A 25,770-nucleotide genomic window follows, 5' to 3' on the forward strand; every position below is an offset into this window, starting at 1 on the left:
AGTTACACTTTTTGTCAGTAACTAAGCCATGAGATAGTTGAATGTTAAGGTTTATGTGATTAGTGTAAGAATGTCATTGTTTTAAGAATATTTCTGAATGCCCTTTATTTAATTATAAATATCTGGAGATGCTTAGAGTAGTGTTTAAGTAAGGATCAATTCCTGAATGGAAAGTCAGATCTTAAGATAAAAAATCTGCCTTCTGTTTAGGTCAAAATGACACATAAGAGATTTTTGAATCCTGAATTGTGGCAGCCACGACCGCACTACCACTTCTTTTGTGTGCTGCACAGATTTGAAATTTGCTACCAACTAAACACTGCGTTGCATCCCCACATCGTGTTTCAAAAATGTCATGAAGACCTCTAAAGAAACAAGTCAGTCTAGGTTAAAATTGCCAATACTTTTTTTTTTTTTTTTTTTAAATACTGAGGACCACATGTATCAACCTATTTTGCTTTCCCAAACGGTGCGAATCGCTAAATTTGACCGTTAACGAATGCAAAAAAGCCCTTCAAGATGAATGAAAGACTTTGACAGTGCATTTTAGGTAATCAAATTTTTGGGGGATTACCTAAAATTGTGAGTCCAAATAGGGAATCTCAATTTTCAATTCCGTATTACCTAAATGCAAACTGGGCATTTAGAAAACACAATTTTGATGCACAAAGATGCATTTTTCGGAGTACCATGTAGTGTACATTTTGTTTTGGGGTGCTTCAGGGGGGCCTTAGATTCCCGGGCACCCTTGCTTTTGCATTTCCTAATTTGCGATTACCAATTAGGTAATCACAAATTAGGTAATGCAAAAGGCCCTTAGGAACGAATGGAGTGGCATTTCCTACTAGCAATTCCCTAATTTTGATTGCGACTCTGTAAAAATCGCTATTAGGGAAACACTATTTTCTTACATACCATTTTGCATTCCCTAAATAGCAATTAGCTAAAATTCGCTATTTAGATAATGCAAAATGGAACTTTGATACATTTGGCAGTGAATCTCGAAAACAACAACCTTTCTGCCACTCCCCTGTGTGCTACTCAATTATTACATTCCCTACAAACCAAACGCGGATTGGCACACACCTTGTTTTGAAAATGTTTCAAAGTCCTCCTCTTGAAAAAAACTAAAAGAAAACGCTCATTAATACACATTTTCCCTCCCTCTTGTCTAGAGCAATTAACTATGAAGAACCTATCATTCAATGACTTATGCCAAGAGAGGTGTTGAGAACCTCATTAATTAGCCTCCTTTCTGCTACGTATGTTGACTGTTAAAGACAACACTTCCTGTGCCAAGACCCCAGTTTAGCATAATCAACGTAGTGGCAATGTTAAAGGGGTTGTACTTAGTCTGGGCCCACATGCTCAGCTTGTATATCCTGGAGGTCATCAGCTACTGGTGGAAACTTGTACTTTGACACATGTTCTCGCAGTGGTTTGCTTTATTGTCTATTGATATTTGTCTTATTTCGGCAAGTTTTATTACCTTCAGCTGTCCACCTCTGATAGAAGTTGTTCTCTTGGCAAACCTGTAAAAATTACACCATGTGCTGTCCACATCCACTTTCTCCCTCTTGATTATGGCCACCACTTGAGAAATTACTCGTCAGTCAGGGCCACCTTTAGGGTGCAGGTTCGAATCCCTACATGACATTAAGCCATCAGCCTTCTTAGGGTAATAATGTTAGTATGGTTGAGTTGGGTAATAACACAACTATTATTACTGCACTTTAAGACTTGGGTAACTAGGCACTTCATGAGAAGTGAATCATCATTAATATTAGTTGCTTGGTATCAGTATCTTCTTTGTCTCTTTGCAATTATGGCATGTGGTAATTGTGCCCTAGTGCATGCATCATTCAACAGGTCTTGATAACGAGTGGCCAATTCTTTATTCTAAAATCGAATAAAGTAACTATTGACTGAGTGGCCAATTTAATTAAGTCCTGATCCTTGCTACATTCACATATGGTCTGGTTTGCACTATAAAATTTCCCTTGTGCTATTTAACCTTTGTAAGACTTGCTCCTATTGCCTTTGTTTATGCATTTCTACTCAGAATTTATTGTTGAGCACTTTGATGAGGTTAGTGTCTGGTCCGCTATATATATAACATCAAATATATAACTACTGTGTATGGGTAATCTTGTGATAATTTAAACATTACTTTTCTTTTGTACAATAGATAAGCTCGAAAATGATGGACCTTGCTCGTAAGCAGAGAATGAACACCGACATCAGGAGGAATATATTTTGTGTTCTAATGAGCAGTGAAGATTTCCTGGATGCTTTTGAAAACCTTCTAAAGTAAGTGCTTTCAATCTTCATTCTCAGGAAAAATTGCCACTGTATGCTTTCTCAAAATCTGAAAATAATTTCTTTAGCGATGTTCACATTGATCGTAATATTACAAATGAGCTTCAGTTTGCATTGCTATAGGTCAGAGAGTGCAGCACTTGAGCTGGGAATCGTATGAGGAGCATTTGACCCTAAATGGAAAGGAATCCACCAAAAGACCTATGGATCTGTAACATAGGAATTATTCACATGTTAGCGAGGTGCCTTGAGCCACCCACCCTTCATGCTCTTCACAAGCTTTCATCTGCTATGGTTAGACTGCGGTAAATATTATGCACTGATCTGGTTATTTATGCACATACCATTTCAAGAGCTATAGCTTTAAACATTGAGGTAAGCTTAATATTGTTTTGTACTTGTCTATGAGAAGGATGATGGTGTAGAACAGTGGTTTACAACATCTCAAAGTTTCTAAACTGTAGGCATATTCAGTGTACAATTTGAGCAACTAACTAACCAAAAAGGATGAAACTTGGTTTTTGTGTGGGTGCATTTCCGCTCAAAGAGGCGGTGAGCGTTGTGTGGCACTGCTGTGAAGCTATGTGCTCGACTGTACTGAACACAAAAGGAGCTTTTATTTTGTTATTCTGTAAAGTAGTTAGCACTTTCACACGTTCGTTATGACTCGGCATGGGAGGAGCTAGCAGAGTGAAACTCGGCGGAATACCGTGGAGTTACCAAAAAACTCTGCAAGATTCTGCGGAGTTCCACGATTAGGTGGAGTTGTTGGACTCCAGCAGGACAAAAATGCAAAAAATAGCAATTAAGGTGCACCACTATTTGTAACAAAAAAATGCAATTTGGCTGCCTTAATTTAGTAGCAACTATGAAACATTTCTAAATTTTCGGCTCAAATGGACAAAAGCACTTTTTGATTCTTTGTTAGACCATCCTAAAGTATAGTTATGCAGCTATGAATAAACTGGTGCTTCATGAAGAGAGGATAGTAAATCTTCAGAAACCTTCAAGTCTGTTTGTCAAGCCTGGTGGATCTGCTACAGCCGTCTCTGCAGCTCTAAGTTTGTCGTCCCAGTCGCAGTCCTCTTGCTTATCAGGCATTTTTCAAGTTTACTATGTTCATGTGCAACAAATTAGGATTTTTAACAATGACCCCTGAACTAAGATCAGTGGAGGCTGCCCCTTCTCCACAAGCGGACGTTCGACTTCCGCAACTTTGGGCCGGCTGGCAACAGGTGAACAGTTGTGGGCCGCTCCGCCAGCCTTTCTGCGACAGCGAGTTGAGCCCCTTTTCCATGATACCTGTTTTACTTTTACATTCTTTTTAAAACAGTTTGTAGCCATCGTCGTGCAAAGAACTTCAGTTTTGTCTGTTTCTGGATGGGAACGTCTTGCTTGCTACATGCCCAATTTCATGCCTGACGCCCTAGCCTTATGCATTGTGCTGATTCCCTTGGCTGACAGTGACAGCAGCTGCTTTCTTGGCAGGCTGTTGAGCTTTGCAGTGCCTCTATTTTCAGTCTTTAATGCATGTTAGTGAGTCTCTTGAAAGGCTCCTGTGCAAAGAACTGCTTCCCTTGTCAGGCAATTGTGCACAGCAGTGGTGACTGCCTTGCCATAATTGTGTGCATGGTAGTGGCGTCTGACAGACTTTAATACGCTGTGTTGGTTCCTGGGAAGGCTTTTTGTGCACTCTTGTGGTGTTGCATTTGCAGGCTCCATTGCAGTGTCTAAACTGATTTGGTTATGGTGGGTAAGGTTGCCCACCTAATCGCGCACTGTTCACCTGGTGCTCCGCACCTTAATTGCTATTTTCTATTTAATATGCTAGAAACAACTCTTTTATCTTCGGTTACTGGTTGTTTTTATTCACATAATTTTTTTACTTATTGTTTGCATATTATTCACAATCTTCATCAGTATTCATTTATATTCATAACCTTTACATTTCAAAGAAAAACACATGTACTCTGTGTCATTTCATTGTGTTACATATCATACATAAACATTTAATCATCAGTTTCTTCGTGAGCCCAATGCATTTCGGCGCCAGTATGGTGCCTTCATCAGGGGCCAATCTGCAAGAAAAAATATATAGGTTGTGTAAATGTGTGTGTTTTATTCGTTGAGCATGGGGGCTGTAGTGGATGTATAAACTGCCTACCTGATCGGTACTCTGTATCACGGTAGGTCAAACCTTATTCGTAATAACACTGACCACTATTTATCTGTCAAACAAAAAATTAACAAGAATAAATCCTTAACTGTTGTCCAGTAAATTAAATCTTCGGATTTACTATCACTCTAATATGTGACATACCTCTATTAAATGACCAAGCGTCAATCTCTGCAACAACAAAAATGAATAAAAAAACGGTGTCAATTATCGGTTATCTCTCCATCATCAGAACTACAACACCTCAATATACACTGCACCATACCTTGTCTTCGTGTATCCAAAAGCCGTCTAAAGGAAATCTAAAAAAGATTTCCGTGTTATTCATACGATCTCCCAATTTATGCCAGCTACATTCCAAAATCTCACTATCTGCTCTTAGTACCTGTGTTAGCGTTTGTTCCGTCTTGTAACAAAGAAACCGCTGCCCTGTGCACGCTTCTATTAAAACTCTCACAACAACGTCTTTGTTTATACGAACTCCGCGTACTCCGCTTCCGCCATCACTCCATTGAAATAAATAACGGACTTTACGAAAACAACATTTTAGTAAACTTATCAAAGTCGACGCCATCTTAATATGGTCGATGTTTCTATTCTCACAATGATGTCTGTACCGCGCTTTATCCGTGTTAGTATAGCTGAATGAAAACCATAAACCCTGGTCACGCTTGACATGTAAAACGAGCGTTGTATTTACCCATGCCATCGCATCATTGATGAAATGGCCTTTGTCCGAATAACACTCCTTCTGTTGAACTTTATTGTTCCTCGTTTTGCCGAGCAATACCTCTGTCCTCCATATACAAATCATACCACTAGGTTCTGTCCTACTTAGGATAACCACTCCAACTTCCACGAATACTCTTAGTGTCAAATGATATGAGTACTCTATTCAAGTTTTACTGCGGTATGCTGTCTGTGAGTGTTTGGTTAATGAGGTTATGTTAACCTGTCGGTTACATACTATTCAAATTTTACTACGGTATGCTGTCTGTGAGTGTTTGGTTAATGAGGTTATGTTAACCCATCGATTACTTACTATACATATGTTGGCAACAACTCTATATACATATTTCTAGAGAAATCATAATACCTCCAACCTGTTGTCATAATTTTATGTACTAACATCACGTTCTGTTATTGAAGTATGTATTTTTTATCTCTTTGGGATTAATCATAGATAACATGATAAATCATATTTATCATTTAACCCTATTGGAAGCATCGTGTTTAGATGTTTTATCCAGAACAACTCTCGTTGCAACAATTTTCGATGATTATCTATGCCTGGTTTAATAGGTACTTGCTCTATTATCAAACCTAATCAAAACTAAATCAGTTACCCAAGGAGTGACTATCCTTATTAATCGCAGCACCAATAGATTAAATTTCAATAAAATTTGAATACCACGGAGTGCTCCTTACGCTTCCTAACACTACAAGTGTCTTAACTGAGGCATTTGCAGGCTTGACAGTTATGTTGGCTCTCTTGCCAGGTGCTTGCACACTGTAATGCTGGCTCCCTTGGAAGACTCTTGTTCACAGAGACTTTGTTCTTTCTCAAGCTCATGTTCACTGCTGTGGCTGAGCTATCAGGCATTTATACACTGCTGTGGTGATGCTTTCCTTGACGCTTACTTGTAGTGGTGATTGCACAGTAATGGTGACTCCATTAGCAGGCTCTCGTGCACTGCAGTGGTGAATGCGAAGCCTCCCATGACAGGTCATGTAAACACTAGTGGTGACTCAGTTGGCAGGTTCTTGTGTTGAGAGCTGGAGCTTATCCAGTATTTGGGTGTCTTTCATAGATTCACATGCCTGAATCATTCCCCGTCGTCGAGACGGGAGCCTCCGGTAAATAAAAAAGTAATGTCCTATAGACATACATAGAGAAAATAGGCCCAAGGGTCTCCCCTTAGTGGCCTTTCCTTGTCCCTATGTAAAAAGGACCAAACTCTTACAGTCAGCCAATCAGCTCCGACCTCCCTCTAGGACCTCCCTGGGAGGAGCCCCAGTCCCTCAGATTTTCTACCGCACGTTGTGCTAGGGAGTCTCCAGCTTGAGCTCTGCTCAAGATTACTTATAATCATCTAACTTTCTTCAAAAGTGATTCCTCGCTCTCAACCCTTCAAGGATTCTTCACTACACTGTTTTGCAGTAAGTGGCTTCTTTCCACAAACTTCTTCCATGTCGGAGTCACAGAAGAAAGCCCTGTTCAGGGCCTGCTCTTCCTGTGGGAAGAAGAGGATCCATGTGGATGATAAGCATGAGCTATGCTTGTACTGCCTTTACCCAGATCATGTCTCGGACAAGTGCAGGATCTGTAGGTCTTTCCCTAAAAAGACTGTGAGAGACAGGGAAGGACGCCTTCTCATCTGGCTGGACAGGCTGAAGGACAGAGACAATCTAGAATCTTCTGAGAGCAGTGTTTCCAAAAGCTCAGAAGTCTCTAAAAAGAGGCCTAGGGTATCTTCCCCGGGCCCCTCAGACACTCCTCCTACGAAGACAAAAAAGTCTTCAGAGGCAAGATCTACGTCATCTTCAGTGTCTGTTCAGGCTGATCACACCTTCAAAAGGCCTGCTCCATCGTCTACCAGACAGACCCACAAAACAACCTCTGTCACAACCACTGTGTCGACGACATCAGCGTCATCGCCTTCAGCGTCGACGACGACGACTACTTCCTCAACATCATCAGGTAGACCTGTTTCCTCTATTATATTACTGCAATCGTCGTCGACGACGAAGACCCTGTCGACGACGAGAACCACACCATCGACGACGGCATCGTCATTAACGAGCCACCGTCGTCGAAGAACTCACAGACGTCGACGAAGACGACGACGACGAAGACACCGTCGACGGCGGGCTCGCCGTCGACGAAGGTACCGACGACGACAACATCGTCATCGAAGTCGTCGACGACCAAGGTACAGTCGACGAAGGCACCGTCGACGAAGGCACCGTCGACGAAGGAACCGTCGACGAAGGAACCGTCGACGAAGGAACCGTCGACGAAGGAACCGTCGACGACACACTCGTCGTCGTCGACGACGCCGACGACGAAGGAAGACTCGTCGTCGGAGATGGCATCGGAACCATGGAAAAAATCCGAACTGGTAGAGATGCCGACCCTCATGCTACCGCCGTCGACGACGCCCTCGACGTCGACAGGAACACATGCTGCGTCTAGCAAGTCTAGAAAAACGCAAATTACCCCGGAAACCACGTCTCCGAGCAAAGTGGAGATGCAACCACCTCACGACATCTTCCAAAGTGAGGAATCCGAAGAGGATGACCGCATGGATCCAGCTACCTCCATCTCGGACCTCAACGTCAAGTGCCAAAGCACCGATGAGGAGCAGGAGGAGCTAACTTTTCAGGAACACTCCATCCACACTAGTGTCCGCACGGAGGTCACCCCCATGATATGCCTACCGGCGACTCTGGTCAATGACCTGCGGTTCCTTGTACAGGACTACAAGCAAAGATTCCCGGATGCGGACAGTGGTCATCAGACACCGGTAGACCATACACCAGCGTCTGCCCCAAAACGATCTCAAACTCTCCCTCAAACCCACCGTGAGACCCAGCCTCAGGTGATGGACTCCTCGGACGACGACGAGGAGGAGGAAGAATTGGAGGAAGGAGAGGTCCAGGAAGTCCACTCGGTCCACTCGGACCAGGATGGAGATAACGAGTATGGAGATAACGAGTATGTAGCGCCATCCCCGGCTTCACCTGAACCGCGTCAGGCGGATTCGCCGCCTGTGGACATAGCAGGCTTCCACAAAATTGTGGAACGGGCAGCGAAGAGATTCCATATGGTAGTGGAATCAACGGAAACGGACTGCTTCCTGCATGACTTCAAAGAGCAGACACAAAAGGCAACCAAATCTATTCCAATCATAGAGTTCTTGTGGGAACAGGGCAAGAAATTGATGCTGACACCCGCTTCCGTGCCTGCGGTTGTTCCGCGCCTGGACAAGAAATATAAAGCCCCACTTAAGGCGGCGGCTTGCCTCAACGGGCACCCAAAACCTGACTCGGTGGTCACGCAGGCGGCCCAGAAACACTCCCGCAACCCTTCCTCCCCACTGTCCGCTCCTCCGGACAAGGAAGGCAGGAAGCTGGACACGATAGGGAAGAGATTCACGTCCACGTCGGCCATGACCATCAAGATCGCCAACTCCATTGCCTTGTTGGGGCGCTACAATCGCCAACTCTGGGAGGACATAGCCCCATACCTGAAGGAACTGCCTGATGCCGTAAGGGGGGAGGTCAAGGCTCTCCTGTCGGAAGGTCAATCTTCGGCGGCGGAAATAATTGACTGCGCTATAGATGCAGCCATGACTGGCTTCCGTCAACTAGCCGGAGCTGCTGTGCTACGCCGTCAAGGATGGCTGAAGGCGACGTCGTTCCGCCAGGAAGTACAATTGAAGGTGCTGGACATGCCCTTCGACGGCCAGCATCTCTTTGGGGACAAGATCGACGAGGCACTGCAAACTATCAAGAAGGACACCGACACTGCAAGGGCACTAGGCACGTTACAGTCCCGGAACCAGTCCTTTCGAGGAAACCGATCCAGAGGTCAGTCCTCTTATCGCGGTTCCTACCAGAACCGGTCCTCGTCTTCCTCTACCAACAAAAATCAATACCAGCATAAACAACAACAAGCCCGTCAATCTTCATACGGACGATCTACCTTCAGGGGCAGGAATTCCAAAAGGGGCGCTGGCGGACGCCAGTGACCGATTACTCCAGCCAGTCCCACCACCCTCTACATCCTTTCAAATTGGAGGAAAACTGACCCATTTCCTCGACAATTGGCAACACATCACCACGGACCGATGGGTTCTCCAAATTATAAGATTCGGACACTCTCTCGAGTTCACATCCCTGCCTCCCAACACACCTCCCAAAAGACGGACGCACAAACATCTACGGCTCCTTACCCTAGAACTCGCTATAATGCTACAAAAAAGAGCAATCGAACGAGTTCCAGCATCCCAGAAGGGGAAGGGGTTTTATTCACACTTCTTTCTTGTAAGACAGAAAGAGGACAAGTGGAGGCCCATTCTAGACCTTCGGGCACTCAATGCCTTCCTACGGAGCCAATCGTTCAGGATGGTGACGATTCAAGAAATCCTGGGCACTCTCGAACAAGGAGATTTCATGACATCCTTAGATCTCCAGGATGCCTACTACCACATCCCCATCCTCAAGCGTCACAGAAAGTTCCTGCGGTTCGAGGTGGCGGGCCGACATTATCAGTTCAGAGTCCTACCATTTGGCCTCAAGTCCGCGCCGCGGATTTTCACGAAGTGCCTAGCACCGGTGGCGGCATTTCTGCGTCAGTTGGGTCACCAAGTCTTCCCTTACCTAGACGACTGGCTGGTGAAAGCACCCTCAGCCGAGGACGCGGCAGCATCCTCCTGCGCCTGCACCAATCTTTTTCAGAGGCTAGGATTAACCATCAATCTCAAAAAATCCTGCATCACCCCTACGACAAGGATCACCTTCCTAGGGGCTATCCTGGACACGGAGTGCGTGAAGGCCTTTCCCTCGAAGGAGAGGGCGGACAAGATACTATCTCTGGCCACGGCTGTGGCGACAAAAACATTCATCAAAGTGCGCACTTACACATCCCTCATGGGAATGATGTCCTCGTGCATACTCCTTATCCCTCACTGCCGACTCAGGATGCGCCCATTGCAGGAAGCTCTCGCAACCCAATGGACCCAAAGCACTGGCTCTTTCGAGGACATTGTGCAAATCACACCAAAAATGTCCACAAGCCTAGCTTGGTGGAGGAATCGAAAAAATCTGAATGTAGGATTACCGTTTCTCCTTCCGGCGACACCTCTGGTGATCACCACGGACGCCTCCTTGGAAGGATGGGGCGCCGTTCTACAAGATCTTCGAATCAGCGGCAAGTGGGACTCTCAGGAAAAACTGCTCCATATAAATCTCTTGGAGCTGAGGGCGGTATATCTTGCTCTACAGGCATTCCTGCCACGCATCCAGAACTCCCCAGTGCTCGTCAAAACGGACAACACCACGACGATGCACTACCTCAACAAACAGGGGGGAACGCGTTCGCTCTCTCTATCACGCGAATCGCAGAAAATCTGGAACTGGCTGGTGTTACACGGGATCCAACTCAAGGCGGACTATGTCCCCGGAAAAGACAATACTATCGCGGATGCCCTGAGCAGGCAACGATCCCTCTCCCACGAGTGGGAGCTGAGCGACAACGCCCTGGAACACGTCTTCTCTCAATGGGGAGTCCCGAACATCGACCTGTTTGCCACCAAAGAAAACACCAAATGTCCGCACTACGCAAGCTGGCATCCCCAACAAGGGTTTCTGGGGAATGCATTCTCCATCGGATGGTCCAGCGCGTTTGCGTACGCCTTTCCTCCGTTTCCAATGATCCCGAGGCTCCTCAGGAAGATGAAGGCGGAGCCATGTACCCTAATCCTGATTGCCCCGTTCTGGCCGAGACAACACTGGTTCTCGGATCTACTTCGACTTTCCATCAGGTCACCGATCCGTCTGCGGCAGCACCCGAACCTCTTAACAATGTCCAACGGTCAGGTGCAACACCCGAACCTCCAATCACTCAAGTTGTCGGCCTGGCTCCTGAGCACAGGGAGTTCAGTGGACTAAATATCCCGCAGGACTGCAGGGATATCCTGTCGAAAGCGAGAGCGGATAGTACAAACAAAACCTACACTCTCAAGTGGAAACGGTTCTGCATGTGGTGTGTGGATCGGGATCTACGACCACTCTCAGTCACCCCTGAACAAATACTACCATACCTGCTGCATTTAGCACAGTCAGGCCTGGCACATGCATCCATAAAGGTTCACCTCGCAGCTATCTCTAGATTCACTAGGACTTTCACAGGACCTTCTCTGTGGTCCAGTAGACTAGTCAAACAATTCCTGAAGGGGCTCTACAGATCCTTTCCGAGGCCTCGGAAAGTCCCTCCAACATGGCAACTGAATCTGGTACTCAACCAACTCATGAGAAGTCCGTTTGAACCCATCCATCGAGCATCCATCAAACACATCTCCTGGAAAACAGCACTCTTGCTCGCTCTAACATCAGCCAGGAGAGTTAGCGAGCTGCAAGCTTTGTCCATTCAGGAACCATATATGCAATTCAGACAAGACAGGGTAGTGCTGAGACCAAACCCTAAATTCATACCTAAAGTCCCTTCGGACTTTCATCTCAACGAGCCAATTGTCCTCAGGTCCTTCTTTGCAAATCCGTCCACAGCAGCGGAAAGAGCGCTGCATTCTCTGGACCTTCAGAGGTGCCTAAAATTCTACCTGGACAAAACTAAGGCTCTCAGGAAATCTTCACAGCTGTTTGTGGCATACAGCAGACCAAGAGTGGGCCTGCCTCTCACGAAGCAAAGCATCTCCAGGTGGATATCCTCAGCGATTGCATTCTGCCACGACAAGGCCGGACGGCCTTTAACTGAGCATGTTACTGCTCACTCCACCAGGGCGATGTCCACGTCCGCAGCACTGTTCGCTGGGGTACCAATCTTGGACATTTGCAGAGCGGCGACTTGGAAGTCACCGCACACTTTCTCCAGACATTACTGCCTGGATATCGAACTTCAGAAGGATGCGGCAGTGGGCCAGGCAGTGCTTCGCCATCTCTTTCAGTGATGTGAGCCTTCCTACATCCCGCCATCCAGGTATGCACGTTCCTTGCTATTGTGATGTTACTGTTATGCTGTCCACATGTTGTATGACGACACATGCATTGTCTACTGTGACTACAGAGCATTTCCATCACGCAGGTGCATATCTGATTGCTAGCTATTCTGATTCAGGCATGTGAATCTATGAAAGACACCCAAATACTGGATAAGAAATGCGTTACTTACCTGTAACAGCAGTTATCCAGTATTGGTGTCTTTCATAGATTCACATGCAACCCTCCCGCCTCCCCTGGAAGGTCTCACATCCCTCTCTAACAATATTACGCCAACCTAGTTGGGTGCGTACGAAAATCTGAGGGACTGGGGCTCCTCCCAGGGAGGTCCTAGAGGGAGGTCGGAGCTGATTGGCTGACTGTAAGAGTTTGGTCCTTTTTACATAAGGACAAGGAAAGGCCACTAAGGGGAGACCCTTGGGCCTATTTTCTCTATGTATGTCTATAGGACATTACTTTTTTATTTACCGGAGGCTCCCGTCTCGACGACGGGGAATGATTCAGGCATGTGAATCTATGAAAGACACCAATACTGGATAACTGCTGTTACAGGTAAGTAACGCATTTCTTGTGTGACAGACCTTGTCTAAAGTGTGTGTGTGTGTGTGTGTGTGTGTGTGCAGTGCTGATCACTCATTAACAACACCCAAGATGGCAGCAGAAATGTGTGCATGTGCGTAAGTGCTGACTTGTACTTTCCAAATTGCATTTCACCGTGTAGAGCAGCGTTAAAGCTGCCGAGAGATGCCAGCCAACATGAAGAAGATTTAAAACAATAGCTGTTTCACTTTTCTTTGTACTCTGAGCAGGCCCCTGCATTCCTCTCAAAATAAGTGGGAACCAAACCCTGCTGTCGGGTCTGTTAGATGGCGGAAAGCCGCAGTAAATGGACTCACTCCACACACCAGCGTTGATCAGCAACTTGTCAAAACTATAGGGGTGGGTGGCGTGCACCGGTAAGCACAGCCACGCGGCGGTTGACATAGATTTTGCCGAACTCCGTACTCCAAATGGAACACAAAGTGTCAAAACTCCGCCGGCGGAGCGGAGTTTGACTCCCACCCCTGGTTGACCCGAAGGTAGACTTCTTGTGTAACTTTTAGAGGTGAGAGAAGTGTCTGTAAAGTGTCTTGGTTAGGACCGAGAAGGTGTTGCCTGGACTGCCTGACCTCCTTACCTAGTTGTATTTGCTCTAGTGCCAAGCCCAGCCCCTCAGAACCCTGCATTGCTGCTAATCTTCTTCTCCTGAGGCCCAACTGCACTCAGACCGCTCTTTCACTCGCTCTCTGTCATCACCACTTTTCTCTCTCTTTTCTCTGCTTTTTAGGCTTCTTTTTAATCTATTGTAAAGTCATTTTGTTTGACAACTTAAGGGTTGCATGGCTAATGTGCGAGTTGTGAATCGTGGTTCAATCCATAACCTGTGAATTTTAGTTTTTTTATTCATAACCATAATCATAACATTAACTTTATTATTATTTATAAGGTTTCTTTAAATAAAAAAAAGCTTATGTTAAGGATTATAGCCAAATCGCACCATAACTTAACTTTAACCTTTGTGTTTTTGAGTGAATTCTTAGACAACATTCAGCAGTTTCCTGGTTCCATCCTGCATAGAGAGGTTTTCGGCTGTGTGCACCGTGCAAGCTGAAGATAGTGTGTACAGTAAAAAAGTGGTGCTTGGTTATGTAATCCCATTCTTTCAAGTCGTATAAATATACTCAGGAAAGCTTGTTTAAAAGCATGTGGAGGAATATGAATGCAAATTATTTGGAGCTGCAATCCAAGCCTTGTTTGTTAACAGTGGTGTCTGAAGTGTGAGTGCCGTTAAAAAGGAGAGGGGCCTGGTGTTAATGTTCTTGTTCTGGTTTGTAGGCTGGGCCTCAAGGATCAGCAGGAGAGGGAGATTGTGCACATTCTCATTGACTGTTGCCTGCAGGAGAAGACCTACAACCCTTTCTATTCTTTCCTGTCTGCCAAGTTCTGTGAATACGACCGACGATTTCAGGTGAGTATTTTGCAGTGAAAGAAGTGGGACAATGATGTCTAAATATCCCATTTTGTGTGTCCAGCTTTATTGGTAAGTTTGCTGTTGATCTGCTGTTGCTTTTTTCTCCATGACCTGACTTTGATATCAGTAAACTTTCTGTCCATCCCTGAACCTGCACTTCGACTGACACAGCACCATAGGACTTATAGCCTGGAAAGCCTAAACATTTGCAGTGGGTTTATGTTTTCTTGTGTAAATTTGACTGTTGCCATGTATCTACCAGTGCCAGGGAGGCAGCGCGTCTTTGGAGTGTCAGGGAACTTGAGGATGATGTGGTCGATGTCGTGTCTAGGGATCCGTCCATGATTGCATTGAAGTCTCCCCGTATTAGGCGGACTCTAGGTTGGGTGGGGAGCAGTGCCCTGGACATGTCTTGCAACAATGTATTATTCAGAGTGGGGGGGATTTATACGCTTGCCAAACCCCAGGATCTGCCCTCTACGGTTCTTTCCAGGAGCACAAAGTGGCCCAGCAATATTGATCAGGCATGTTTTATGTATAAGGACCACTAAACCCCCACTCCTTTAGTGAAACCAGTGTGAAAACACTTGTGCACCCGTATCTGGCTAAGAAGAGGCAGTGGGAACCCAGTAGGTGTGTTTCTTGAAGGAAGAGGCTAGCCAAGGCTAACTTCTTCACATAGCTAAGCATGGCCTCCCTCCTGATCTTGTCCAAGAGTTCATTAGCGTTCCAGCTCAGCACCTTGAGATGTGAACTAATTTCGGTGTTCTGGAGTTCTGCATGCCCGTGTTATCTGTGAAGTAGATGGTAAATAATGCCTACCTTTTCAACAAGGAAATATAACAAAACAGGGAAACAGAAGATGAAACATAGTTCCCAACAACCACCCTCCCGCCCCCAACTAGTTTGTCTACCCATCATCGTGAACAACTATGAAAAACAACTCATGGAACTTTGGGCGCCAATTTGAGCTATTATTGGTGCACTGCTCAGGTGGACAAGGAGATATTTCTTCAGTGGTTCAACCCCAGGAGAGTCCACACCGTTGCTGGTGTCCAACGCAATCTGAATCCTTGGAGGGATCACAGGTGGTCCCCACTGGTTCAGTTTACATTTCTGCATCCTTTTTCGCGAGCAGCGGTCTCTTCCTGGGCCGATGTTCGCCGCTCCTGCAGTCCTGACGGATCTCTTTTTGTGGACCGCGGCTACAAAGGGTGCACCTCGACCCATTCCCATGCCCTGTCCGGGTGGTCAGGAAACAGTCTTACTATGGAAGAGCACCTTTAGTTTAGCTGGAAACAGGAATATGTACCTAATGTTCATGGCTCTGAGTTTCTGCTTTATCTGCTCAAAGGACTTTTGCGGAGTCTAAACCAGTGTGGTGTAATCCGGTAATATGAGGACCTTCAATGATCCAAAGAGTTTCTCCCAGGATCTTACTGTAGGTTAGATTAAGTCCCTATTTTGATTGTTCAAATATCAGGCAATGTTGACTCTATACCGTCACATTCATCGCTGGCTCAGACACGCCCACCTTGCCACATAAATACGGAAGGAGCCGCACGGAATACCCCTCCAAGGCGGCGAGAGGTTGGGTAGGTTCAAGCACCTGCTAAAACTGGCGTAACTGTAAGTACAGCTTCTCTCCTGCGCGCTGCTTGCTCCATTAATACTGTAGTGTGTAGCCGAACCTTATGGGACATTGCGCTCACAGTGAATAGGTAAGTGCCGTCTACCCAAACAGCCTTCAGTGAGCACAGTGTGGTCTGAGGTCTTTCCATCAATGGTTAACTATATATGCTAATCTACCCTGATACTTTTACGAGCCCCAGATGGCTTTTTCTGCTCTATTATGCACTTGTGTTACCTACTGTGCATCGCTCTAAGAGTTATGTGCTGTATTATTCCGCAGTGAGTGTTCTACAATATCAGCGGATTAATCAGGATGTAACTATGTGTTTGTTCGTTTGTCAGAACTCTATTATACCAACTTTATTATACCAGCCCATGCTTACCATCCGGTAACTGCTTGACTGGGTGAGAAGAATAGTAGGCTGCACTGCGAGCTTACGGTCGACCAATGGGGGACCTCCGCTCCACACACAGATAATACCCCATGATTGTGTTTACTTACGTTGACTGTATGTTTTTCTTTTCTTATTCCTTGTTGTTCTAGATAAAATCATTCTACAACTCCAATGAGTGACTCTACGACATTTTACTAGGCTACTACACTGCACTAGCACTCGCTTTACTATCTCTCTGGACCTGAAGAAGCGCATAGGATCTCCTCCTGAGACCACCACACTGTGCAAAACATGTGGACCCTCTTCATGTCCTAAACGGAAATTACACTTTTCTAGCTACTGAAGGCCATCATCACCACCCTCGAGCAGCACACAACCTTTTTGTTTTTTATTGATGAGTGTTTTTTTTCTCCTAATAAACCTACTTCTACCCCCTCCCTAGCCATCTATTAGTACTGCATCTCGCACCACTTCAACTCAGACCTGCACACACCCATACGGCTAAATCATTCTAAAGATCTCTGAAAAAGTTACCCTTGCAGCGCCGGCACAACGTGGAGCACTGCCCAATGATCAATCATGACATCCTTCGTGGTCTGTGTGAGGGCATCAAGATAAGGACATACTGTCCCCTGTTACTATTTTAAAAGAATGACACCTACACCTCTCTCTTCCTTACTCCTCCTTAGGAACTATGACTCCTCTCAGCAACGGCTCTAGGAAGAGGCCCAGCCTGTGGGCATGTTTGATAAGAAAGCAGGTAAACAGTTGTTCTCCAGGGAGGAAGGTGCGAAGCTAGGTCTCAAGCAATGTCTCTGGCTGGGAACCCTCCACCCCTTACAGGAACACCACAAAAACACACGTTGTTGTATCAGGAGCATCTCTCCAAATCCTTGACTCTCGCCGCCATCTCAGTCCCCGGGGACTGTAGTTTATGGATTGTTTGTTGCATTTTAATTACTGTCGCTTCACGGGTCGCGATGCGGCCCTTGGCCCCCATTGTTTTGTGTATATCTTGGTTGAGTAGCAAAACAATGGCCCAACCTCGCCAGGACTCTGGATTTCTGGATGACCTGCAGAAGGGCTGGGGTGCTAACAACTGCGTCCGTCTGGAGCATCTCAAACAAGGCAGCTCCTTGAACCTGGACGGCTCCTGGGGTCTCCACCTTGCGGGATTGGGCTTGGTGAATTAATCAAGTTTTCTCTGCTTGGGGCCGCTTTATCTTTTGCCATGGCAATTTCCTCTGGTTTTCTGGGCCAGCCTGTCCCACACGAGGGGGCGACACGAGCAGCTCATGGCCTCACCGCTTCTGGCTCTGTCATGTTTTCATTCATCAAACTTCGGGGTGGTCCTGATGGCAACTCCCAGGGTTCCCCCGGGCGACTCCTCGGAATGGGATAAAGGAAGTAGTAAGCATCCATGCAGACCAGCCTCACAATAGGTTTTGCATTGATCTCTTGCCTGGGGCCCTCCCAGTGTTTCTCCCACCTCACAGCAGCCTGCACCAGTACCTGAGAGTGTATAGCACAACCTGCAGGAAAGAAGCCCTGATTTTTTTGGCCCCCAAGCACGAATGAAATGGCTGCAGGCCTGGGTCTGGGCCACCCTCATGCAGGCGAGAGAAGAGGGAGCAGCGGCAATTAGGCCCTTCTCACACCGATACTGCCCTCTGGATAGGGAAAACCCTGAGTCTGGACACCAGGCCTCAAGGCATTACCCCAGGGCCCACCATGAAGTCTGCCTTGCCCACTCGCACCAGTGTGGCGACCTAGTCTTGTCCCGGTGGGCCTGTGACAGGACTTCAGCGAGTGGGCGATCCTCCACTCAATATGTGCCAGATCCTGACCTCTTTCACTCAGGCAAGAAGTGTGTGGGCAGAAGCAGCCAATCTCACGCCCCGCCTGCGTCGCAGCTGTTACCGAGGGGAGGGGGCAGGTGGAGAAGGTCTCAACGCAGGGTCCCTTGGAACTCTGGTCAGTGCGCCCATCACAGAACAGTCTTGCCCCCAGTGCAGTCGTGAGGCCTGGGTCTGTTCATGCAACCTCCTGCGCCAGCTGTCACAGACGTGGTGGGTGCAAGGGCACACCAATTTTTCTAGGGCATTTCGCCTGAGCCCCCAAGAGTCCAGTTGCTTCCCCCGCTGCGCCAAGGCACCGAGCAAGGGCAGGATGAAGGCACATTATCAGCACCAGCTGGGAGCACTATCAAGAGGCGGATAAGGACAATTTTTTTAAAGGGTAATCCAACTGACCCTCATCATATTGCTTGTTATCCTTACTTGACATCTCTTCTTGGACTTTTGGGAAAATAGGCCACAGCAGAGTAGTTGAAACCTGTGGAGCTGGCTGGATGTCGTGGTGTGCAGTCTACATGGCACCATATCATCCTCCCTAACTGTACAAGGAAAATAACACTGAATCATTTCAAATTTGAGACAGTGAACAGAATCTAAATATATGGGAAATTAATAAATAAAGCACACTATCCCCGGGGAAGCCTAGGGGAGGGAACTAGAGGCAAAGGGCATTGGGAGCAGGCAGCCTCCAACATCAAATGTTTACCGCATACGGGCTGCTCCCAGTTTAATGACCAAGGACATCTCACTAAAAGTTATGGATTGGTCTCACACACCACCTGGTGTCATGCTTCATCATTGGCCAGTCCTCACCCTCCAAAAACTTGGTTTGATGTAGGGTGGGCATACACCTGACGACAGGGATGCACTTCTAAACTAAGTGGGGGCCTGTGAAGAGAATGAGTGAACCATTATGGTTACCTATTACATTTTAATGTAAGTGGCAGCCATATGGTATTAAAAACAAGTGGACGGTGCGTTAGGGATATAAATGTCCTTACACCGTTATATATGTGATGGTCGACATGTTTCTGCCTTGTGGTCCGGTCCATGGCATTCATCAGGACCTAATATGTAAGGGCTCCGTTCTTACCCTACTGTAAAGAGTAAATACCACTTTGTGCGGTGATGATTGTCACTGTCCACACAATATATCCGTGTTCTGGCTCCTTTAAGTCACGGCGCACGAGAATCTAAGCCCCTTAGGAGGAAGTGATGGGAAGACCCCTGTTACCAAGGGTCTCGGGGTGCGTCTCCCGTGATAGCAACTAGATGTTACCTCTCCTCCTCGGAGGCAAGGAGAGGCAACATCTACCTAGATGGAGGTCTAGGCATCCCGGTCATCAGGTGTATGCCCGCCCTCCATCAAACCAAGTTTTTGGAAAGCGAGGACTGGCCAATGATAAAGCATGACACCAGGTGGTGTGTGAGTCCAGTCCATAACTTTTAGTGAGATGTCTACACTTTTTTAACACTGTAGAAACCTTGGTCACTGAACTGGGAGCGGCCCGTATGTGGTAAACAAAAATTAATTAATAAGACATTCCTTGGGTTGTTCACTCTACTTGTCACGTTCTATACCATTTGTACAATGTTTGCATTTGGACACATGGCAAGAAAACTAATATAACCTCTACCATCAGTGGATTGAAATGGGGGTGCACACTCGCACAGGTTTTCTTTTTCTCCTCCTGTATGTCCTACAAGAATGTTAAGAGAAGCAACAGGAATACCCATATTGTAAATGGTGATTGTTATAGTCTACTTCTGCATCCTGACAATGTAATAGTTATGGACTGTAAACCAATAGGCTTGCAAAGGCAATTTGATGCAATAAATCCTATTGTAAACTACAAAACGGAATTATAAATGCTCAAGGGAAGGAAGAAATGCACTTTCAGAGGGAATTTGCAAAGGAGTCCTTGAAGATGGGGTTTACAGTTGTATTGTTTTTATGATTTTTTCTCCATTAGGTTTATTATTGTGATAGTTTTGTTATATAACTGTTTATATCGGCTTCAGACTTCCCTCTTCATCCCAAGAAAGTAAGACTGTATTTGCGACTCTTTCATACTCAATTTAGAAACGTTCAACATTTTTTGTCTTAAAATGAAATGTGCATTTTGGGTCTTAAAAGACACTGGTAATGTTTTAGAATTGTTATGGAGTTATTTGTGGATTTTCACCACATTTCCTGTGACCGCGTACTTGCCATATTCTCGCATCCTACCGTTAGCTAATGACCTCAATCAGCCATACTGGTTGGATTATTCAATTCTAAATCATATTGGCGGTCAGAAAAGTTCATTAGTGTTATTGCGGTAGGTGTAATCAAGAACCACATATGGGTTTGTGATTCATGTCCTATGCTCTCGATCACGCCACACTAGTAGTATACTACTACGTTCTGTCTTACTCTTGCAAAAGCAAACTTGTGTGCTGAGTGACGTTATACATATAACTTTTGTCCTAATCAATTGGTTTCTTCTCATTTTTAGATGACATTTCAGTTCAGTTTTTGGGACAAGTTTCGGGATTTGGAAAATCTTACCACTGCTGCAGTTTCAAACTTGGTGCAACTACTCACACTGTTGCTGAAATCAAAGGCGCTCCCACTTTCTGTCTTTAAGGTCAGATGATTACTTTTTGGGTGCGTTAAGAGCGAACTTGAACATTTAGACTTTCTTTTTATGTGTTTTATTCTACTTGTATACAATTTTCTAACTTTTAGTGAAAACTTATTTGTCCTATCTGACTATATTTATGAAGGGCTTCAGTAACTTTCCTTGGTTTCCTTTCTTGTTGACACTTTAGGCAATTTAATCCATGTATTTTGCCTTGGGCTAATATTCAGGTCTTTGTTCAGTACAATGGGGAGAGGAGTTAGCCTAACGGCTAAAGCGCTCGACCTCGGACCTGGGGATCTGGGTTCGAGTCTCGGTAACGACGCCAAAACCTCCTGTGATTCTGGGCAAATCACTTAATCTCCCCGTGCCTAAAAATGAAAGTGTGTGTCCTCATGTAAAAACGTAACTTGTGCTATGTAAAGCGCTCTGATACCTGATTCGGTTCGGGTCTAGTTCGCGCTATATAAAACTCTACAAAAAAAAAAAAAATGTATAGTTTGTATGAGAATGACACACTTTTATTTTTATTTTATAACCAACTTTATTAAGGGTTTTTGGCAGGACATACTGTAACACAGTTCAAAAATTATCGATGCACTTTCACATTACAGCAACTCCAGTCATCAGTATTATAAGACATTACAGGGTCAAATCAACACTCCATAGTAGCTACACCATTTCCCCTATATTTGGTCTTGCTTCTGAGGACAACGGCAAGCCTTAAAGATCGGTTTCTTCAGGTGAGCGCGCCATTCCTTCCCTGTGCGCCAGCTTCTGAGAGAATGACACACTTTTACAATTGTAAATGTTTTTCTTGTTTTCATTTAACACTTCGAAGTTCTTGTGGAGCGCTTCCCTCTTTTAAAGTTGCTGCATTGCTCTGAATTATATGCTCTCACATGCATTTTGTTTTGCAGCCTGTGTAAAATTAGTTCTATTTCTAGTGTATTATAGAATTTATAAAGCACTTCCTACCCTTCTGTAGGGAACTGAAGCACTTTGTATGCCTGAAAAGCGTCCACGTCATGTAGGGATTGTGGTTGGAAGGGTATTGGCTTTGTTTTGATCTTATGTGGGAAATCTTTCCATATCGTGTGTTATGACCATTGATGGGTTGTTGTGTTGTGACATGCAGCGCATAGCTGTGTGATGGATGAAAAAGTGTGAGAGACAGGTGTGTAGCTTATGGTTTTCAGTTGCAAAAGAAAACATGAAACTGCATATCACATAGAAGTATAACGTGTTTAGTGCAAAAATAGCCAGCAATCATTCAAAGTAAGCAAGGTATTTGCCATTCCAGTGGAGCATAGCTTCGCCCTCGATCGGTTTGAGCATTTAATGCTAAAATCTGTAAATTTCCGAGCAACAGTTACACTTTTTTCTCAGTGGAAAGTGAATGAAAGCGAGAATTCTTTTTTCCCCGGGGTTTTATATAGCAGAAACTTGACCCGAATCGGGTATCAGAGGGCTTAAAATAGCACCAGTTGTGTTACATGAGGACACATACATTTTTGTTAGGCACAATGAGATTAAGTGATTTGCCCAGAATCACTGTATGTTCAGCGTCATTGCCCAGACTCGAACCCAGTTCCCCAGATTCGAGGTCGACCGCTCTAGCCGTTAGAAAAAAGAAGCAGAGAGGCGCACTCAATGAAATTAGTAATGCAAAACGTCCATTAAAAATTCAAATCTTCCGTTTCCTTGAGTATATTCTTTATTTTCGTTCACATAAAAACGGCACAGCCAACGCGTTTCATCCCCAATTGTGCCTAGGGAATTTCGTCAGGGCATATACGTAACAAGCCGGTTAATGCGGTGGTCCTAGAGAAGGATGCTTGTGGAAGCTGATGTAATAAAGGTCACAGTGGGTCACGGAGTTTTCCTGAGCAAAATGAGCCACTCAGGTCCGGTTCAGACTAGAAAATCGCGTCCCGCCGGTTAACTGAAGATGTGACTAGGAATGGACCAGGTATCAGTTGATCCTGGGCCCCTGTTTATAGTCAATGTGGTAACTTGCGGGGATTGAGCTCCAAAAGTAAATCGGCGTGCTCCGGGCACAATCCGGTATCTGTAATCAGGTCTCCGCGTAGTAGTGAACAGTACCTCTGATATGGTAGCTGTTCGCCGCTGCTCCTCCTCACGGATTAGTGGAAGCCGTTAGCCCAACTCCTGATAGAATTGAAATTTGTTGGTAAGCACTAATGAGCAGGTATCAGGATCTTCTCTTGGGAAGAATGCAAGAAAACCGTTGCAATTTGATACAACTAATGTCAACAAGAGCTTAATATACAGTTTCCAAAGTCTTCGCCTCATTCTGTCAACTTCAGAACAACCCTGCGCTTTGCCAGAATGGGTTAGCAGAGGTGAGTAGTGTACAATATGGAGGAACAAAAATAAATGACATTTAAAATGCATGTAAATGTGCAATGATATTAAGGCTTTTGCGGCCTTCAAATAGTTGGAAACCAAAAACATATAAACATTAAGCCACATATGCGGGCCAAATTATTTATTGCTTTGTACTGGTACAGTACTAGGTGATAGAATTATTCCTTAGGATTTCTGTCTTATGTGAGTGTAAGTGGACCAAGCAGTCTAAGGGAGTTATCAAACCGCCTGTTTGAACTACAGTTGGCTGCCTGTCCACTGAATGTTAGAGGTTAGGAGAAGGTTATATATATTCACACTGACATTACTATATAATACCCACGCTAGACACTGGTCAGCTGTACATTACTTACATGTACATAGAAAGTTGTGTGCTGGTTGGTCTAAGCCATATCTGTGGATGATAGACTGTACATGAGGAAACAATTATTATTTCAGGTTCTGTCGCAGGGTTACGGGATGATACTGTTACCTTGGAAGTAGCCTTGTTTTCATCTCTCTTCTGAAGTACAAATACTCCTGAATGCTTTGAATCTTGGCTGGTAGTGAATTCCAAAGCCTGGCGACTTGTTCTGGATTTCCCATATTAATGTGGTTGATAATGCATGGTGCAAGCCTAGAGCAGAGTGCCCTATTTTGTTTGGTATTGCTTGAATTTAACTTTGAGATATAGTGATCCTTTTCCCCTGGAGGCTCTGTGGACAGTGCAACATGAGTTGAACAATGTTTGTCTAGGTGCAGCCTCTTGGATCCTGCTTGGATTAAGGTCTGATGTTGCCAATGGAGGTAGACTGAGATAGCTGCTTCAGGCTCAAGAGTTAGTGACCTAATCTGACTGCTTTTGGACGTAGCTCTGTAAGACAACGCTTTGTGTATACTTAGACCAGCAAATAGTTACATTGATTAGAGCTTTGTTGCATCATTAAAGCCAACAGCACTTGTGAGCTGCAAAGTTCCAATAGGTCATTAACCAGTTAGTGATGTAGTTATACAACCACATTTTTGTCTTATCGATTCGGATAGGAGGGTCTCATTGATCAGCATAATGTTTGATTGAGTGCTCTGCAATATTTTATTATATAGGGTAAACCTAATCAAAGGAGAAAAGCAGAGCATAGTGGTTAAGTAAATCTGCTATAGACCCTGATGTAAGCGAGGAAAATGCCCAATCCCTTGGTTTGATAGTGAAAAACAGCCATGATTATGCTGCATGGGGTCCCTCCCTCAGTTGGCCCCTTGTGATGTTCAGCTGCACTATGCACTATTGTTTGGCCCCTGGCAGTGTGTATCACAGAGGATGGGAAGTAACGTGCCATGACTCAACATTTAAAGAAGCTTGTTGGGAAGATTTATGTAGGATCGTGGAAAATCATTTGTTTTTGTTCAACATCACTACAGTAAGGCACATGACACCTTTAGCTTATGATTAATTTTCATTTTTCTGACACTGGTGTTGTCACCAGCAATGCTTTGCTAGCAAAGGAAATCTTTCCTGTGCATTATGAGGGGTTCTGAAATAGACATAGCCCTTTTCGTAATATACTCCAACCTTAAAATCCGGTCTATTTCCATACATTGAGCGTGGAGGAATTCGGAAGCATCACAGTCATCATCTGAACTCTTATGACAAATCACTGTGGTCCTTCAGAGGTCTCAAATTTGCTTAACTACTCATTATTGACCTATTGCTGCAGAACGTTCTGTACTGGTGAGCTGGGTCACTCTGGGCTGCCCTGCTTCCCAGACATTTGATATTGCAGTCCCAGTTCCCAAACCCCAGCATAAGAACTACATAACCCTTCCATTTCCCTGTGGAACCTAAGGCCAGATGTACTAGGAGACCATTTGTAAATTGTGTACCGTTATACAAACTGTTTCTCGGGATTTGGCAATGCAGCCTATGTACTAATAGGTTGCATCATAAAACTGTAATTCGCGCCTTCGCAGGAGTAAAGGGTTTCAAAATTGGGACAATATTGGTCTTTCTGTAGTGGGTGATCTTTGGAAAGAGGGGGCGGTTGTCGAGTTTGCACATTTACAAGCACAATACGGCATGGCACAGACTGAGAAATTCAGGTACTTCCAAATCCGACACGCGCTTCAGCCAACCATACCACCGGGCGCTTCCCTACAAGAGGCAACCCCACTGGAGGATAGGCTGTTGATGGAACACATGACGAGCAGGGCGACGTCCTTGACGTACCGTAAAATAGTCAACAATTTGCCAGACCCGATGTCCAAGCTGAAACAAACCTGGTCCCGGGATGTGGGTGACTTTGACGAGTCAGAATGGCAGGAAGCCCTGTCTTCGCCCCGTGAGACGGCGATACCCTCTAGGCTCCGATTGGTGCAACTCAAAGTGCTGCACCGCATGTACTACACTAGAACAACACTTTATGTAATAGGAGCAGCCCCACATAGATACTGCCTGCGCAAGTGTGGGGAGGAGGGTACATGTTATCACACTATCTGGGACTGTCCACACATTGCGGCATATTGGGCCAAGATAATGCGCACTATTTCCCAGACAATAGAAATCTCGATCCTACCAGAACCGAGGCGCTGCCTACTGAATGTGTGGGAACCGAATGACCTCAATCACCGAGAACAGGATTGGGCTACGCTT

At 45.3% G+C, this 25,770-nt stretch overlaps 1 protein-coding gene across 1 annotated transcript in view; it reads left to right on the forward strand.

Annotated features, from left to right (window-relative positions):
- Positions 1-25,770, forward strand: part of NOM1 (nucleolar protein with MIF4G domain 1) — a 318,017-nt gene that overhangs the window by 244,728 nt on the left and 47,519 nt on the right. Inside the window, exons 7-9 of the mRNA XM_078663262.1 lie at positions 2,189-2,310; positions 14,111-14,243; positions 20,628-20,759. Coding sequence (XP_078519388.1) covers positions 2,189-2,310; positions 14,111-14,243; positions 20,628-20,759 — 387 coding nt within the window. The remainder of the gene's footprint in view (positions 1-2,188; positions 2,311-14,110; positions 14,244-20,627; positions 20,760-25,770) is intronic.

The sequence above is a fragment of the Lissotriton helveticus genome, chromosome 10 (assembly GCF_964261635.1).
Source record: "Lissotriton helveticus chromosome 10, aLisHel1.1, whole genome shotgun sequence".
Classification (NCBI taxonomy): domain Eukaryota; kingdom Metazoa; phylum Chordata; class Amphibia; order Caudata; family Salamandridae; genus Lissotriton; species Lissotriton helveticus.